The sequence below is a fragment of the Scyliorhinus canicula genome, chromosome 17 (genome assembly GCF_902713615.1).
Source record: "Scyliorhinus canicula chromosome 17, sScyCan1.1, whole genome shotgun sequence".
NCBI lineage: Eukaryota > Metazoa > Chordata > Chondrichthyes > Carcharhiniformes > Scyliorhinidae > Scyliorhinus > Scyliorhinus canicula.
Window position 1 is genome coordinate 66279690 of NC_052162.1, and position 19779 is coordinate 66299468.

The following is a 19779-nucleotide window of genomic DNA, read 5'->3' on the forward strand; positions in this document are numbered from 1 at the left end:
GGGAAGGAGTAAACAGACCATTTCATATTTCAGGAACCGCACCCCAAATCTTTCAGAGGAGGAGGAGAAAACAACAGAAAAACTGGCACAAAAACACAATTAACTCCTTGCGTGGCTTTCCTGTACCTTACAGCATGGTGACTAAATTGATTACATATTAAGGCCACAACAATTATATTAGAGTGACATTATGCAGCTCAGTTCATAGCATACCTTAAGCGGAACTGCCAATCATAGAAAATACTCATGCAGCTAATCCTTCAACAAGAATCACAACCGTCAATAGCAAGCTTACGAGGAATTCCCTGGCCTGCTAGGATGGGAGGATTTATAGCGACTCATGAACACGGGGATCCTCATTCTTAGCAGCAATTAGTTTAACACCCATGGGCCTCCTTGGGAACTCCAAACAACTCATCACATCGTCAGTACAATCTGGCACATTAAAACACTATTTGATGCCGATTTGTAAACATTCTAATTATGGGGAAATGACTTGCATACAAGTTCAATTTAACATTGTGATTTATATATCTAGGTGTGATATCTATATGTGAACTGGACATTGTAGTGGGACTGAAGGTTGAATCCGGATGCTTCTGCTGTGTGCAAATATAGGCAGGAATTGTAGCGTACTGAACTACCACTGTATGGTTGATCAAGAACCAAACAAAGACAGGCAGAACGGCTGTTTTTATAGCTTAAATAGTTATCTTCACCATGCTATTGTTGGAAAAATTACAATTACAGCTGAGAAAAGAATGGTCTGAAATAAAAGAGTTAGGTAGAGGACAAAGATTCCACCCATAAATTGCAAAGGGAAAGTTACAACAAGATTGCTCCTGCACAGGACTAATTTGGTAGAATTGAAAAGAATGAAGACACGTTTAGTTTCCTAACATGCTGACCTGGCCTGCTACAGTTACTGATTTGGCGAATGATGGCGTTATGGTTCAGGCTTTCCCTCAATATTTTGTCTCATTGACCTTCCTATTGTAATGTTGTGCATGGATGAGTTCATATTTATTACCAGAACTAAACTCGGAGAGATTTTTCAATCCAAGAGGTCTCTGTCGGCAGAGCTGCCCATCATCCATAATTAAATAGTTGAGACAGTTACATTGAAACCTGATGAGTAGGTGCTCATACTTCATTTGCTTTCTGTACACCTGTTAATGCTGCTACTATATACACCTGAATTTAAAACAAATCCTCTGTAAGCAATTTGCAGACTGACCCGGTCTTGTCCCATACACAATTACACACAGAATTTTCACTTCTTGGCACAGGATTCTGGTTCCATGAAATCTGAACCAATAGAATTTGCGAGAGAACCTGGGTTTCGGGCAAAGGTTGAGGAGCAGGAGAATACCTCGAGAAGACAGAACCTGCGAATAGTGGGCCTGCCTGAAGAAGTGGAAGGTGTGAGTGCCACGAGGTACGTCTCGAGGATGCTGGCGGGACTGGTGGCAGAAGGGGTGCTGGATAAGGCACCTGAAGTGGACCGAGCGCATAGGTCTCTGAGGCAAAAGCCTGGAGCTGGGGAGACTCCATAAATTTGTGGAGAAAGAGAAAATTCTACAGGGGGCCAGGGAGAAGTGTAGCTGCGACTGGGAGGAAAATAACGTCCGGATTTATCAGGACATCGGAGCCGAGTTGGCAAAATGGCGGGCAGGTTTCAACAAGGCCAAGGCTGTGCTGTACCTGTGGCAGATCAGGTTTGGGGAGCTCTACCCGGCGAAATTATGGTGATGGTTGGAGCCGGGAGTATTATTTCGAGACCCCAGAGGCGGCCGAAGACTTCATTAAGGAGCATAAACTGGGGGAGACAATGCTTGGTAACCAGGGTGCTGGCACTATGTAATGGTCGGGAGCATGTTTGAAGTGGGTGCAGGGATTGGGGGATTTTTGCCTTTTTTTGTGGGGGGGGGGGGGTTCTGTTCAATGTTGAGATTGTAAGGAGTTGTAGGGGTGCAACGTTTATATAGGGATGGATGTTCCCATCCCGCCTCCTGTTTTATGGGACTGTTTGTGTTAGACATGTTTGTTTGCTTTTGGAGAAGGCTACCCGGAGTTCAGGAGAAGTCCTTGTTTGGGTGGGGGAGGGTAAGGTCAGCAGGAGGCCTTCTTTGAGCTGAGGAGTTGGGGAGTGGGGGGGGGGGGGGGGGAGTGGGAGGGCAAGGTCATTAGGATGTGCCTTTGGGCAGGAGCAGCCGCGCTAGCAGGTTATGCTGATGAACGGATGTGAGGTGGTGGCGGAGAAGGCCAAGAGCGGTGGCCGGGGGGCGAGGGGAAAGGGCAAGTGTGGGGGGAAGAAGGGGAAGAGGAAAAGGGGTGAGAGATGACATGGTCAAGGGCGAAGAAAGGGGCCATCTGGGATGGGCTAAGTACAGAGTGGAAATAAAGGGGCAGGGGTTAAGTGGGGAAGATGACGGACGGTAGAGGGGATTGTAGGTGCAAGCCTCCGGTAAGGTTGGTAATGTGGAATGTCCGGGGACTGAATGGGCCGGTTCAAAGGTCGCGGTTGTTCTCGCACCTCAGGAGCTTGAAAGCGGGGGTTGTCTTTTTGCAGGAGACACACCTCCGTGTGAAGGACCAGGTTAGGTTAAGGAAGGGGTGGGTCGAGCAGGTTTTTCACTTGGGGTTTGATTTGAAATTGAGGGGTGTGGCGATTTTAATGAGCAAAAAAATGGGACTTGTGAGTGCGATGGAGGTGAGGGAGATATGTGATTGTGAATGGGGTATTGGAAGGGGCACCGGAAGTGTTGGTAAATATGTATGCCCCAAATTGTAATGATCTGGGTTTTATGAGGGCGTTGCTGGCAGCAATCCCAGATTTGGCCACATACCAGTTGATCATGGGAGGAGATTTTAACTGTGTCCTGGAGCCATGGGTGGATAGATCGAGCCCCAGGTCGATGGGTAGGGTACGAATAGCAAGGAAGCTGAGGGGGTTTATGGAGAGGATGGGTATGGTGGATCCATGGTGCTTTCATAAGCCAGGAGGAAGGGAGTATTCCTTTTCACACGTCTATAAGGTGTATTCGAGGATTGATTACTTTTTAGTGAGTCGGGAGATTTTGTTTGGCGTGGAGGGGGCAGAGTATGCGGGGATAGTTATCTCGGACCATGCACCCCACTGGCTGGATATTCAGTTCAGTACGGGACGAGAGCAGAGACCGTGGTGGAGGTTTGACTCGGGGGTTATTGGCAGATGGAGGTTTTTGTGATAAGGTGCGGTTGGCGATTAGGGATTATGTGGAGTTCAATCAGAATGGGGAGGTGTCAGCGGGCATTTTTTGGGAAGCACTGAAGACAGTGGTCCGGGAAGAAATGATCTCATTTACGTTTCGTGCGAATAAGGAAAGTAGGGCGGAACATGACCGTCTAGTGAGCGAGATAGTGGAGGTAGACAGGGAATACACGAGGGTGCCCACTGTGGAGGGATTGGCGAGGAGGAAAAAGTTGCAGAGGCAATTCGACAGGCTGACAACAGGGAGGGCGGTAGGGCAACTGCGTAGGGCAAGAGGGGTGCAATACGAGTATGGGGAGAAGGCGAGCCGCATGCTGGCGCACCAGCTGCAGAGGCAGGCTGCATCCAGGGAAATATTGAAGATCAGACTGGGGCTGGGGATGTGGTGTCAGAGCCAGGGAAGATAAATGAAGCATTTAGAGAGTATTATCAGGGACTTCATGAGGCAGACCCAGGAGGAGAGGAGGGAGACATGGGGTGGTTTCTGGGCGAGCTGGAATTTCCCCAGGTGGAGGAAGCAAAGAGGCAGGCATTGGAGGAGCCCCCTGGGGCTGAGGGAGGTACTGGATAGTATCAGAGGTATGAAGTCGGGGAAGGTCCCTGGGCCGGATGGGTACCTGGCAGAATTTTGTAAGGAATTTGCGGCGGACCTGGCACCACATCTGTTGGGAGCGTTTAATGAAGCACTGGAGAAGGGGGAGTTGCCAGAGATGATGAAGCAGGCAGTAATCACACTCATCCCAAAAAAAGGGAAGGATGCGGTGGAATGTGGGTTGTGTTGACCCATATAACTATTGAACACGGATGTGAAAGTATTGGCTAAGTTGTTGGCAGGGAGGATGGAGGATTGTGTCCTAGGGGCGGTTGCAGAAGATCAAACAGGCTTTGTGAAGGGCAGGCAGCTCGCGAGTAATATAAGACGGCTGTTGAATGTGGTGATGAATCCGTCGAGACCTCTGGTACCAGAGGTGGTGGTGTCCATGGACCCGGAGAAAGCATTTGATTGGTTGGAGTGGCGGTACTTGTTCGGAGTTTTGGGAAGGTTTGGGTTTGGGCCGAGATTTGTGACATGGGTGCGGTTGTGGTATGTGGCGCCAAGAACGAGGGTGGGGACGAATTATATGAGGTCACGAAGCTTTGACTTTGGTCAATGGGGTACGAGGCAGGGGTGCCCGCTGTCGCCGCTGCTGTTTGCGCTGGCCATAGAGCCATTGGCGATGGCTCTCAGGGGGTCGGCAGAGTGGCAGGGGATAATGAGGGGACAGAGGGAGCATCGAGTGTCAGTCTAGGCCAGGGGTGGGCAAACTACGGCCCGCGGGCCGCATGCGGCCCGCCAAAGGTATTTCTGCGGCCCACCAAGTCATTAAAAAAAAAAAAAAAAAAAATTTTTTTTTTTTAAAAATTTTTTTTAAGGTTAATGGGGGGGGGCGGCTGTTGGGTTACTTACTGGTATAGGGTGGATACGTTGACTTGAGTAGAGTGATCATTGCTCAGCACAACGTCGAGGGCCGAAGGGCCTGTTCTGTGCTGTACTGTTCTATGTTCTATATGAGGCACCCAGAATCATAACCGGGTGAAGTAATTATTTTACTTAATATACTATGCGGCCCTTTGTGAATTGTGAATTTCTGAATGTGGCCCTTGCACGGAAAAGTTTGCCCACCCCTGGTCTAGGCTGATAACCTCTTGCTGTATGTTTCAGATCCGTTGGAGAGTATGGAAAGGATTATGGGCCTGTTGGGGAGGTTTGGAGGGTTCTGGGGATACAATCTGAATGTAGGGAAAAGCGAGGTATTCCTTGTGAATGAGCTGGCACAGCCGGCTAATTTAGGGGGATTCCATTTACGGTAGCGAGGGATAGGTTAAGGTACTTGGGGATTCAGGTAGCGAGGGATTGGACGGGGCTCCATAAGTGGAACTTAATGAAGCTGGTGAAGAAGGCCATGGAGGATCTTAAGAGGTGGGATACACTGCACTTAACGTTGGCGGGGAGGGTCCAAGTGGTGAAAATGAATATTCTGCCGAGGTTGTTGTTTATCTTTCAGGCTCTCCCAATCTTTATACCAAAGGCCTTTTTTTGGAAAGTAGACACAATCACCTCTGACTTTGTATGGGCAGGGAAGGTGCCGAGGGTGAGGAGGACCCTGCTACAGAGGCAGAGGCAGCAGAGGGGGTTGGCTTTGCCAAACTGGCTTCATTATTATTGGGCAGCGAATGTGGACAAGGTGTGGCAGTGGTGGGAAGGAGAAGGGGCTGGAGGAAGAATCTTGTAAGGGGTCTAGTTTGAGGGCTATGGTGACGGCAGCATTGCCAATGGCTCCGAGTAGGTATTCAGGGACTCCAGTGGTGCAGTCCACGGTGAAGATATGGAATCAGCTGAGGAGGCATTTTAGGGTGGAAGGGATGTCGGTGCTAACGCCGCTGTACGAGAATCATGGGTTTGAGCCGGGTTTGGGGGGGGGGGTAGTGTATACAGGAGGTGGAGGGAAGTGGGGATGGTCAAGGTGAGGAATGTATTTGGAGGAAGGGTTCACCAGTCTGGAGTAGCTAAGGGAGAGGGTAGAGCTGTCAAGGAGTAGTGAGTTCAGGTATCTACAGGTTATGGACTTTGCACGAAAGGTCTGGAAGGGGTTCCCTAGATTGCTGGGATACACCCTGCTGGAGCGACTGCTGCTTCCGGATGTGGAAGGGGAGGGAAGAATTGGGGATATATATAAGTGGCTGGGGAGCAGGGAGGCGAGCGGGTGGTGAAGATCAAGGAGAAATGGGAAGCGGAGTTGGGAATGGAGAGATCAATTGGGGAGTATGGAGTGAGGCACTGCGAAGAGTAAACGGGACCTCCTCTTGTGCAAGGATGAGCCTGATGCAGTTTAAGATGGTGCGCAGGGTGCATATGACTCGGGCGAGAATGGGTGGGTTCTTTCAGGAGGTAGCAGATGAGTGCGAGAGGTGTGGACAAGGGACAGCGAATTATGCGCACATGTTTTGGCGTTGTGATAAATTGGGAAGATTCTAGTTGGGAGTGTTCGCGATCTTAGCTAGGACAGTGGAGGAGGGAGTGGACCCAGACCCTTTTGCGGTGATATTTGGGGTTTCAGAGAAGCCGGAACTCATGGAGAGGAGGAAGGCCGATGTCTTGGCCTTCGCCTCGCTGATTGCACGGCGCCGAATTTTGCTGGAGTGGCGGTCGGCATCGCCACTGGGGGTAGCAGCATTGTCGGGTGACCTGTGTGACTTACTGCGGTTAGAGAAGATAAAGTATGAGTTCAGGGGCTCAGCAGGGGAGTTTGAGAAAAGGTGGGGGATGTTTGTGACCGTATTTGAGGAGCTGTTTGTCGCAGGGTGATGGGGGGTGGTGAAAAAGGAGAAAACTCTGTACAGACTGTATCGTTGATTGTTGGGAAGAATCTTTCCCGGGGTATTTATTTGCTGTAACCTACTTTGATACAAGTTTGAATAAAAAAAGAGAACCTGGGTTTCAGCCTTGTTCACAGAGCTGCAGCTGAATTTGAATGGTAAAGGTTGCAATGCGTGCTTTTTCTGCCTGCCCTCCAGCAATGTTTGGGGAGATTGTTAGGTTACTCCATGAACCCCACCAATTGTTTCCAATAGGCTCAGCAGTAAATATATCCTGACAAAGGTCTCCCGTTGGTTATTTACTTCTCCGTCTGTATTGATCGTCTCAGCTCAGACAGGATTTTGAACTTTATGACCCCGCAACAAATGGCTCACGCTGGTTAACTGAGTGCCAAGAGGATGATTGGAGCATTTGTAAGTACGATTCTGGATCGTATGTGGATATGATCTTTGCTGCCTTCCAAATACCATAAATCAGAATTTTTGTATTGTGACTTCAGTATAAAGTAGGCCAGATGCTGTGTACAAAGTACATCATGGTCCATTATTGTCCATCTACTAAACTATGATATAGAAATTAAGGTTCCAAACAACTTCAAATGAAGAATATTGTGGTTGATTTGAATTCAAATCTGACAGTGGAAACCAAGTGCATGACTAGTTAAACCCGGAGATCTACTTACCTATTCAGAATTTGACTGTTTTAACCTGCAGGCTTTGTAGTTGGATGCATCAGCTGTTTGCAGGACGCAGCGCCACATGAATGTATGCAAACTGAGGTATTATCCCATCAGAAGGAGCTTTCTTCAATTTGAATATACTTTAGAATAAAGCTTCTACTCTTCCAAAAACAATAAAGCTTGTCCTGTCAATCTCATTTAAACTCTGTTATTCTGCATTCCATGCCTGGTTTTTAGCCATAGAAGCTGATTCTTCTTGACATACAAGTACAAGAAAAGTGGAACTTCCTTTTATCTAGTATGAACAACATTTATAATGCTATCCGCATATGAAGAGGGAAAGATGGAAGTTTCCCAAAGGAGCTTTACTGAGCTCATCTCTCAAGTAATCTTACAAAACTTTGCAATATTGCTTTGAAGACCTGCTTTACTAGAATTTAACAATAAATAAATAGGTTAGAAGGACAATAAATTACATAAATTAAATTAGAAGGACAATAATGTACCTTGGGCGGGCGGCACGGTGGCCCAGTGGTTAGCTAACTCACAGCGCCATGGACCCGGTTTCGAGCCTGGCCCTGGGTCACTGGCTGTGTGGAGTTTGCACATTCTGTAAATGTGCGCGTGGGTCTCACCCCCACAACCCAAAGATCTGCAGGATAGGTGGATTGGCCACGCTAAAATTTCCCCTTAATTGGAAAAATAGAATGGGCACTTTAACAAAAAAGTACCCTTGGGCAGTTAGAGGAATACTTGGAAAACTGGTAAAGTTTTAATGATAACTCATTAGTTAATCGCGTTCATCATTGCATTTCATCTATTTACATTTATGTCAATAGTCTTGGCACATTTTTCTAGGTTAAGTGCATGATGTAAATACTGGTTGCTGGATGCTGTCTCTGATAATAAATATACAGCTAGTACTGTTAGAGACTCCAATTAATGGAGAATTTGCCTCGTGCCTCTGATCACCAGTATTTGCCCAAGTAAACAGTACCCAGCCAACTTCGGTTCAGAATTTGATGTCTAGCTGCAGGTGGGTTATCGAGTATAACTTCCACTATTGTGGGCCGGCACTAGATAATCCCTCAACATTGAGGAAGGTTTGATTTTCTGGTAAAATGTCAAATGAAACATGACACTAACTGTCCCCTTATAATTCCAATAAACTTACGTTTTAAAATGACTTCCGATGGCGGCATGTAGGGAGGAATCACGCACCAGAAAATCAAACATTCCTGAATGTTGAAGGATGACCTGTTTTTTGGCCCTTTTTTCTCAGTTTCTGGGGTTATTTTTGTGTCAAATCCCATCTGATTGATGGTATTAGGTGCCCACATAAGGGAAATGCCAAGGAAGACCAGGTCAAAGAAAATAGTTGACAGAAATTTATTGACAGATTTGGAGGTTTCTCGAGGCTCCTGTGACTCCAATAACGGCTTACATGCTTGCGGTTGTTTGGTGGAATTTGAGAAGCAGTGGACGTTGTGCCTGGGGCCCTTCGTAAGTCCATTGAGGATGCCCTGGCTCCTATTCGGTCAAAGTTAGAAAAGTCCTCCACGGCAATTAAGGATGTAGAGATGGCACTCTCGAAATACAGCGACCAGATTGTCTCACTGGAAGCTGAGATCTCCCTGATGGCCGGTGAAAATAAAGCACTGAGGATCAAGGTAGAAGATCTGGAGAACCACTCTAGGAGGCAGAATGCCAGAATCGTGGGGTTGCACATCCCCTCCAGAGCTGGTCGAGCCCATTGGCCACTCCAGCAGAAGCCCCTACCCAATGGCTGTTATTGAGCAGTTCCACAGATTCCAGGAGAAGGAAAGGATCCTGAAATGGGCTATGGAGCATCATGACTGCAAATGGGAATGTCACACCATTGGGATTTACCAGGCCATTGGATGCAGAACTGGCAAAGAAGTGGGTGATGGTTAACAAGGCCAAAGTGGCCTAATGTAAGAGTGGAGTTCGGTTTGGGGTGGTGTACCCAGCCTGGCTCCAAGTGACTTTTGAGATGAGGAACTATTATTTTGATGCAACGGGGGATGCGGATGCCTTTGTAAAAAAAAACATGTCTCAGTTCGTGTTGATTGTGTTTTTACGAGGATTTTCGTAATTGGAGGTTGGCAAGTGGGTCTGGAGAGTTGTTAGAGTTCCTTGTACATATGTGTTTGTATTCTTTGTTCTTGGGTGGGATGATTGCTTCTTGATGTTGTGGGGGTCTTAATGCTATGAGGTGTGTTCTTTGCATTATGATTGTTATGGGGACTATAATAGGGCAGGATTCTCTGATCCTGAGGCTAAGTGTTGATGCCGTCGTAAACGCCGTCGCGTTTTATGACTGCGTCAACTGGTCCCCAGGAGCAGCGATCCTGTGCCCTACAGGGGGCCAGCATGGCACTGGAGTGACTCATGAAGCTCCAGCTGCCGATACCGCCATCAAACGGGCGCCGTGGATCTGCGCATGTGCGCTCCGACTAATATTGGACACGTCAATGATCCTGTGTCCTGGGGCTTATTGTCCGTTATACTTACACAGGCTTGTATTTCTCTGATCCTGGAGAAGGGCAAGGATCCTATGGAATTTGAGTTGTATCGACTCATGTCGCTTTTGAACACGGACACTAAATTGCTTGCAAAGGTGTTTGCGCTGTGATTGGAGCCCTACCTGCCAGATATGATCGCAGAAGACCAGACAGGCTTTGTTAAGGGACAGCAATTGTCAGCCAATAAACATCGGCTGTTAAATATCGTTCTTTCCCTATCTCCTGTTCCAAAGCAGAGGCGATTGTGTCCAGGGACGCTGAAAAAGTGTTTGTTAGGGTGGAGTGGGATACCTCTTTGAGATTCTTGGGAGGTTTGGTTTGGGGCAAAGGTTCCTGTGCGGGATTCTCCAAGCCTCCACGGCAAAATCGCGATCGGCGCAGGGGCGGGGAATGGCCGCCTACGCAGAAATCTGGCGCGATGCTGCTCCCGCGGAATCACGCACGCGGGGTCTACGCAGCGCGGGTAGGGGGCCATTGACAGAGGCCCCCACGGCGATTCTCCAAGTGTAACTGGCCGAGTTCCCGACAGTGTGGTTCCCTCATGGTCCCACTCATCGGGAACTCGGCGTGGTGGCTGCGGGCTCAGCCGCCGACCGCCCTGATGGGGGCAGGGAGATCCTTCACGGGGGGAGGGGGGAGGCCTCACAGATGGCCAGGCTAACGATCGGGGGCCACCGATCCGCGGGTACATGCAATCTCGGGGGTCCCTATCTTCTTGGTGCAGATCTGCAGGGTGTGTCCGCCATGTCGCGCGTGGCGTCCGACGCAGGCCGCCGCTGTGCGCATTCGCTAACCCCCGACTGGATGTGCAGGGCCCCGTATCAGCAGCCAGAGCTGTGAGGACTACTCCAGGGCCCTGCTAGCCCCCTCCAGGTAGGAGAATCACTCTGGACTTTCTTCAGGAAAGTCCAGAGTGATTCGCCCATGTTTTCACACTGGAGTAGGGACATAGCCCTATTATTGGAGAATCCCACCCTATTTCTTGGGATCGTTTACTTTTAGTGTCTACATTAATGCCTTGAGCTCTGGGAATTTTTTTTCTTGAACAGAGGTACGAGACCGGAAAGTCCACTATCTCTGCTTCTATTTGCTTTCGTGATTGAATCATTGGCCATGGCACAGAGATCATTGACAGGTTGAAGGGGATGGATAAGTCGGGGAGGGAAGGAGCAATACGGTGTCCTTGTACACAGATGATCTGCTTTCCATTACGGACCCAGACTCCACTGTGAATGTGATAATGAAAATACTTTGGTGTTTTGGCTTCTTCTCTGGGTATAAGTTGAATCTGGATAAGAGCAAATATGTCCCAGTTAATCCTCTGGGGAGTAGAGCCAATCTGGGGATGTTACCGTTTTGCCTTGCCAAATCTAGCTTTTGTTATCTGGGTATCTGGATGGCCTATGATTGGGCCTCGCTTCATAAATTAAATTATGCTAGTCTGGTGAATGGGGTCAAATCCGAGTTGCAAAAGTGGGATAACCTCCACCTGTCCTTGGCGGCCAGGGTTCAGACGATTAAAATTTATTTATTTTTCAGTGTCTCCACTTTTCTCCCTAAATCCTTTTTTATTAGAGTTAATGTCCTCTTTTATTTGGGCAGGCTAAACCCCAAGGATCTGTAAGGAATTTCTCCACAAGGATAGACAGTCAGATAGTTTAGCTTTACCTAATTTGTTGTTTTATTATCGGGTGCCAATAGTGGGAAAGCGCTGGGTGGCTTAAGGTTCCAAGTACCATACGGGGACAAATGGAGGGGAGTTGTTGTAAGGGCTCTAGTTTGGGTGCCTTAGTAACTGCCTCACCTCCGTTCCATCCTGTGAGATTTTATTTGAATTTGATGTCCACGTTGAGGAGGTGGAAGTAATTCAGACAACATTTTAAATTTCGCTCTATGTCATTGTTGGTCCCTAACTGTGGTAATCATCTCTTTGTGCCGACGAGTTTTGACTTGACATTTAGGTCATGGGAGGGGAAGGATCTGGAAATTGTCCATGGAGGGACGGTTTGCCAGCTTTGAGGAGCTATTGGTAAAATTTCAACTCCTTGGGACTAATTTGTTTGATATTTCCACATATGTGATTTTTTGCGGAAGACTATTCATTCATTTCCCTTGACACCACCCTCCTCCTTGTTGAAGAGGATTTTATCTTTAGCCGGGTCTGTTGGGAGAGTACTTCGGGTATCTATGGCTTAATCCTATCAGCAGAGTCGACCTCGTTGGATCGGGTGAAGACAAAATGGGAGGGTAAATTGGGTCCTAATTTGGATGAGGTGGTGTGGAGTGAGGCTCTTAACACACTCCATGTCCTCCTGTGCTCAGCTCAGTTTGATCCAGTTCAAGGTGGTGCACAGGGCTCATCTGACCAAGGCGAGGATGAGTGTATTTTTTCAGGGATGGATGTCAGCTGTGAGCAGTGTACTCGGGGGTGGGTGGGGGGGTGGAGCTAGGGGGGGCGGCAATCAGCCTCATATGTTCTGGTCGTGTCCCAAGTTGATAAGTTTCAGGATCTCCTTCTTAAACACCAGGTCAGAGGTTCTTTTAAAAAAAAACTATTATTCAAGAATTTTCTTTTATAACAAAATATTCAAACAAACTTTTCATTATTACAAAAGTATTCCCAATGCAACACCGCCCATCCTAATCCAGTTTCATACCAAAACTATCTCTCTCCCCCATAAAGAACTGGACGACCACTGAGTAAGACTTGCCACTGAGCTACTAGAGAGGTGAAGGCCAAGACATTTGTCTGTTTCCCTTCCTGCAGTGCAGGCAAGCCCGACACACCAAAAATGCCCACCATCGGCACGGCTCCACTTTAACACCCAGAATCCCTGACTTTGTTTCAAAAAAGGAAACCCAAAAATCATCAAGCTTTTGGCAGGACCAAAACATGGGCATGTGGTTTGCCATCCCCCTGGAACACCGCTCACACCTGAGAAGAACCCACTCGTACGCGCCCTGGTCAAGTGTACCCTCAGCACCATCTTGAATTGTGTCAAACGTAACTTTGCACACGAGGAGGTGAAGTTGACCCTATGAAGAGCCTCACTCCACATCCCCCCCATTCAAAGACCAGGCCCAACTCGCCCCCCACGTCCTCTTTACTTCTTCCAATGCAGCCTGCTCCGTCGTCAACATTCGCCCATAACTATCTGCGATCCTTCCTTCCCCTAGCTCATCCAAGGACAGGACCCTATCCATAAGCGGAGGAGTTGGCACCAGGGGAAGCAAAGGAAGCTTCTTAAGTACAAACTTTCACACCTGAAATATCAAAATACATTCCCTCTCAGGAGCTGGAGCTTCTCTAAACTCTCTCCTAGCCCAGCAAAGGTACCCTCCAAAAACATATCCCTAAACCTCTCCACCCCCTCCCTCTCCCATGCCCTGAACGTTGAATCGAGACCAGACAGTACAAAACTATGGTTCCCACAAATCAGCGTCAACAGCAACATAGAACTTAATTGAAAATGCCACCTGAATTGATACCCAATTCTCAAAGAGGCTACTACCACTGGGATCGATGTGAATCTTACTGGGGAGAACAGGAGAGGAGTGGTAAGAAGAATCCTCAGAGTAAACCATATGCACAAAGCGTCTTCCATCCGCCCCCATACAGAGCCCGGATCCTTAAACCACCCCCGGACCTTATCAATGTTTGTCGCTCAGTAATAACACATCAGATTATGTAGTGTCTATCCCTTTGCAAAAATGCCCTATAAACCCAAGGAATCTTACCCTCCCAAACATATGTAGATATTAACTTAATGACCCTACCAAAGCAAGCCTTAGAAAGAAAGACTGGGAGACACTAGTCTAGAAAAAACCTTGGGAGAATATTCATCTTCATAGTCTGTATCCACCCGAATTCCCAGATAACAGAAACTAGTCCTGGCCAGACGAAATGGTAGCTTCCTCAGGAAGGTTCACCAGAATAGATTCACTCTTGCCCAGGTTTAGCTTATATCCTGACAAGAAATCAATCTTTCTGAACACGTCCATTGTTTTCCTCACATTAGAGAGAAGGCCTGTAATATATAACAACAAATTGTCCACATATAGGGGCAACCCCGTCCCTCTTTGCTCTATCCCCTTCCATTTAGAAGATGATCTCAACTCAATTCCGAAGACAAACATAATGGGGATGGTGGGCACCCCTGCCTCGTACCCCATTTCAGCTGAAAGTACCCTGAGCTCAGGGCATTGCTACAGACGCTCGCAGTGGGGCTACTGTACAAAAGCTTAACCCAAGATATAAATTTGGGCCCAAAAGAAAATCACCCCATAATCTCGTGAAGGTACCTCCACTCAATCCGATCAAAAGCTTTTTTCGCGTCCTGCGAAATAATTGCCTCTGGCTCAGCTACTGAGGAGGGCGACAGCACCATATTCAAGAGTCTCCTAATGTTGGCCAACAGCTGCCAAACCCTGTCTGCTCCTCCGAAATCACCCCCAGCAGGCAGGGCTCCAATCAAGTTGCCAACCCTTAACCAACAGCTCAGCATCAGAGAAACAGGTCGATAAGGCCCACACCCCGTGGTATCCTTGTCCCTTTTCAAGATCAAGGAGACCGATGCTTGCATCAGTGTGGCTGGCAACACCTCCGGGACAGAGAATAGTTGAGCATATCCAACAGACGTGGAACCAGCAGAACATGAAGCTCGACAGCGAATCCATCCGGATCCAGTGCTTTACGCACCTGTATTAAACAAATACAGTTCAAGATCTCCTCCTGTCCAATTGGTGCCTCCAGCTCTTATCTTCTTTCCCGTTCCACCTCCAGGATGGTCAATCCATCCAAAAATTGTAACATTGTCAAATCTTCCTCCGGAGCTTAAGTAGGGTGACCTTTCCAAGGGCCAGTGCAGACACGATGGACTAAAGGGATCGGGTGGATCTGCACTGTAGGGATTCTCTGATCCCTAATTCTCAAAAGGGTCTCCTGTAGAAAAACCACATCAAACTTTTCAGATGAGTAAATATCCGTGACCTTTCAATTGATCCATTTAACCACCTCACATTCCATGTATCCAATTGGACATGGGGCCACCCCAACCCCACATCCGAGGGTCCGCTGTATTGCCCCCGTGAGTCACCGTCACCCCCATCAAGTCAGTTCAAAAACAATAGAACTTGCACCATCAGCAAACACCCTCCCAAACTCCTCTCCATCCCACTGCTCGGCCCCACCCCACCCGCATACCAGACAAGCACCCCACTGAGAACCAAAAAACCCCCGTGCCCCATCTCCAGCAAAACAGGCATAAAAAATCCTAAGCTTGTTACCGTTGGAAATAAAAGAACCTCCCTCCCCATAAGTAACCAGCTGCAGCCATCTCCCCCACTTTTTCCCCATTAACTAGCAAACCTGTTGGCAAAGTGACCCCCACCTGGGGTAAAAATCAATGGGGTGAATTCTCCGCTGATGGGATTCTCCGTTCCACCGGTAGTGCACCCCTGTCACAAGTTTCCTGGTGGTGTGGGGTGGCCACAATAGGAAATACAATTGGCCGGCGATGGGAACAAAGAATCCCGATGCCGCCAATCCGAGGAACATGCAGCTGGGGAGGTGAAGAATTCACCCCCAAGTCTTTGACACAATGGATCAATAAACAGCCCCTCAACCCCTACCCAACTTTAATACCAAGCATTATAGCGAGAAAACAAAGAACCACACCCAAATCCCCTCCCTCAAACAGTTCAAGCAATGCACTAAATAACCCCCAAATTCACCCTGATAAAACCAGCAAAAAGCCCCATAAACATAACAACGTGCCCGCCCCCACTTTACGACCACCTTGCACAAAAATATAAACACAAAGAATGACCAAACATAAAAAATCATAGTACTCAAATCCTTCGGGACTTGTGGGAGGAAACCGGAACACCCGGATGAAACACACGCAGACACGGAGAACGGTCCGCACAGACAGTGACCCAAGCCGAGTATCGAACCTGGGACCCTGGCGCTGTGAAGCAACAGTGCTAACCACTGTGCTACCGTGCCGTGTGTTCCTAACTCTTGACTGTGTTCTTTTTTATTTTGGATCTTGGGAATTAGGAGCAGAAGTAGGAAATCCAGCCCTTTGAGCCTGCTCCACCATTCAATCAGATCATTGATTGGTCATTGATTTCATCCTGCTCTGAAATTCATCTCCTTACCTGTTCCCCTCATCCCTTTAACCCATTTTTAAAAATCAAAAATATATCTATCTCCTTCTTTAAACTATTTAATGACACAGATTCCACTGCACTATGGGTATTACACAAATTTACCACTCTCTGTGAGAAGTAGTTCCTCCTCATCTCAGTTCTAAATCTACCGGCACTCAATCTATATCTGTGACCTCTCATTCTAGATTGCCTTACAAGGGGAAACATTTGGTCTATGTTTACTTTCTCAATCCCTTTTAGTAGCTTACATGCCTCAATCAGATTCCCTCTCATCCTTCTAAACTCCAGCGAGTATAGACCCAAGCGTTTTAATCTCACCTCATTCATCAATGTTTTCATCCCTGGAATCAATCTGGTGGATCTCCTCTGAACTGCCCCCAATGCCACCACATCCTTCCTCAAATAAGGAGACCAAAACAGGACACTATATGCGAGACCTTTTGCAAACATCCAATACAATTACAACACTTCTCTACTTTTATACTCCAGTCCTTTTGCAATAAACACTCATATTCCATTTGCCTTTTTAAATACATGCTGTACCTGCATACCGATCTTTCTGTGATTCATGAATAAAGACATCCCGACCCCTCCAGAAGCATTTTGTATCTGCTTTCCATTTTGATAATCATTTGCCTTTCTATTTTTTCAGCTAAAATGGATAACCTCACACTTATCTACATTAAACTCTATCTGCCAAATTTTGGCCCAATCTCCTAACCTATCTATATCTGTTTGTAAAATCTTTATCTCCTCTTCACTGCCTGCTTTCCCACCTATTGGAATGAAATGAAAACCGCTTATTGTCACAAGTAGGCTTCAAATGAAGTTACTGTGAAAAGTCCCTAGTCGCTATTTTAGTATTATCTGCAAATTTTGCTATGTTGCACTCTGTCCCTGCTTGCAGATCATTTATATAGGTTAACCTGAGGCATCCATCTTATATTATATTGCCATAAAGTTTTGAATACAATTATTTTTTTAAAATTGTTACGTTTCAAAATTCAGAGCTTATGTATCACTGTTTCCAAATCCACCCCACTTTAAAAATCGAGCTGATTCACCAGGAATGAAAATGATCATCCATTGAACATAGTTCTAGGTGTATAAAGTACATGTACTCTGTGGTTGGTTGTCTTTTAAATGTAATAAACATTACGAGAAACAAAAAAAAAACTATGTTTAAAGGGACATTGTTAGTACCTTTAAACCATTTACAGCACCATCGCAAGAAACCTTTTCCCTTTTTTCTAACCTGGCCTCAACTTAAGGTTTGCTTGAAAGTAACAGAACCATTATAATGTGGGAGTTAAGCATTGCATTATGCCAGGGATATCAAAGAAAAACATGAGCGCTTAAGGACGAGATCCCAGAATGTCATTGCTGATATCAACAGTCATAACTGTTATCTGAAATTTTGTTATTGTTACGTGCAACTTCAACTTCAGCGACAATATTAGTTGTGACTCCCATGAAAGTGGTGCCAGGGATGATGCACGTATTTATATCTTCTTGTGGAAAGTGCTTACACAAAATTGTTTGCTCATTAGGGTCCAGGTATGTAAAATGAAGGTAACAAAAAAAATGTATACTCCTGATCAATATAGGCCTCCTGGGTGGGTGAAATATCTGCTAAGGGGGTCGTCAGGTTTTAAGGAATCATTAGATCCTCCATTTATTGAGATGCCAGTTAGAAGTCAACCAAGTAGAACAAATGTCCACAGGTACGACTTAGCTAATAAATTACTCCACACTATAGAACGTTAAAACGTGTCTCAACATTTTTGTCAGATATTTAAGAGTTGTTACAGATACTTGTTCCTTTCACTTTAAAATAACCACAAAGTGTTAAATTAGAGATAGAATGATGGTCACAGTAAAGCAGAAAAGAAAGACATTAATGCATACAACCTTTTTTTTCTATATAAAAGGATTAGAGTTGCCATTCATGATGATGCCCCACCCCCTCATCCCTGTCAGCCTACCTCCTGCATCGGTTACCATGGCAATGAGCCAGATGAGTCACCTCAGCACCATAGCTAACATGGCAGTGGCAGCCCAAATGCACAGTCCCCTTTCCCGAGCAGGAGCTTCTGTTATTAAGGTAAGCCTGAAAACATTGTAATCTCTGTGTGGAAATAATTGGTAATCAGGATTTTGTTTACTTTCATAATCAATCACAAAACTGATGAACGATTTTAATTTTCTAAAGGCTATTCCACATCCAAATGTGACCTGACTTATTACTTGAGAATGATGGGTGTGAAAAACCTTAAGGCTCAAGGTTAAGTTGCCAAATAATAGAATACATCACAAATCAATTGTACTGTACGCTGACCTGAAATGTGCGGTCTGTAAACTTGAATTTAAATCCAGGGTACAGAGAACTGAACACACACATAAGCCTGATATATAACAAAAAACTGTTGGGCTTTTCCTAAAGGAGCGATCAAGAACAACAGTCATTTTTCAGTTCCCTTATCTATACTGAACCAGTACTGTATATTACATGGTGCAGTTAGATTTGACTTGTTATGTTCTTGTTTTATCCTCATTAATGGTCAGGTGCATGGGGGCAGCGGGCGTGGGGTCGGAAGGATAGATAGTGTTAGCTTCAAATGGCTGATAGCTAAAAGATTCTTTATTTCTTAATTTCAACTGCTGCTTTTCTTCACCACAACCCACTTTGGAATTTTTGCTTCCCCACCTCTTGTTCTCTTCATCATTTAATATACCTTCCTTAATTTGAGATGGATAATAACACACCCGAACATGTTATTCTGTAACTGACCCACAAGGAGGTGTGCAAGAGCGCATCGTTGCTCTGCAATTTCCTCCCCTTCGGGTCTAGAAATGGGTGAACTACTATTTTGAGGCAAAGTGGGAAAATATCATTGCGCCGGGACATAAGAGGTCATTCCTTAAAAGAAGGAAAATCTAGGGAAACTTCCAGTACGTATACCCAGCCACCTGTATAATTTGAAAAAGAGGAGCATTTTTCTTGGAATCTTCAGTTTAATGATTAAATATCCTGTCCTTTCAAGTACTCCCATCGCAGTTCTGATATAACAATGTAGGACGTCTGCTCACGAGTTGGCGTGGCTCCTTGAAGTAAAGCATATGTTAGCACTGCTCCAGGAGGTTGATATCAGTAAAGGTATGACATTACCTAACTGAGATTATTGGGATTTCCCAGTTTGGACAACTAAATTTCAAGCCCCCAAGACGATGACAAGTGTCGATATACAAGTTTGTGGATAAAGTTGTTTCAATGTGTAAGACCATAAGATATAGGAGCAGAAGTAGCCCATCGAGTCTGCTCCCCATTCAATGAGATCATGACTGATCTGATCCACTTTCCTGCCTCATCCCCATAACCCTTGATTCCCTTACTGATTAAAAATCTGTCCATCTCAGCCTTGAACATATTTAATGACCCACCCTCTACAGCTCACTGTGCTAAAGAATTCTACAGGTTCACTACCCTCTGAGAGAAGAAATTCCTCCTCATCTCTGTTTTAAATGGGAGACCACTTAGTCTGAGATTATGCCCTCTGGTCCTAGACTCTCCCACAAGGGGCAACAACCTCTCAGCATATACACTGTCAAGCCCCTGAGAATCTGATACGTCTTAATAAGGTTGCTTCTCATTCTTCTAAACTCCAATGAGTACAGGTCCAACCTACTCAGCCCCTCATAAGAAAATCCCTCCATACCTGGGATCAAGCTAGTGAACCTTCTCTTGGTTTCCTCAAATGTCAGTATATCT

The 19779-nt window shown here is 46.2% G+C and overlaps 1 protein-coding gene across 6 annotated transcripts in view; it reads left to right on the forward strand.

Annotated features, from left to right (window-relative positions):
• dacha (dachshund a) overlaps positions 1–19779 on the forward strand; it is a 468304-nt gene that overhangs the window by 331715 nt on the left and 116810 nt on the right. For 5 of the 6 annotated variants that reach the window (XM_038774441.1, XM_038774442.1, XM_038774446.1 and 2 more), the window contains one exon: positions 17942–18114. The exons of the other annotated variant lie outside the window; for it this stretch is intronic. In XM_038774441.1, coding sequence (XP_038630369.1) covers positions 17942–18114 — 173 coding nt within the window. The remainder of the gene's footprint in view (positions 1–17941; positions 18115–19779) is intronic. 6 annotated transcript variants of the gene reach the window in all.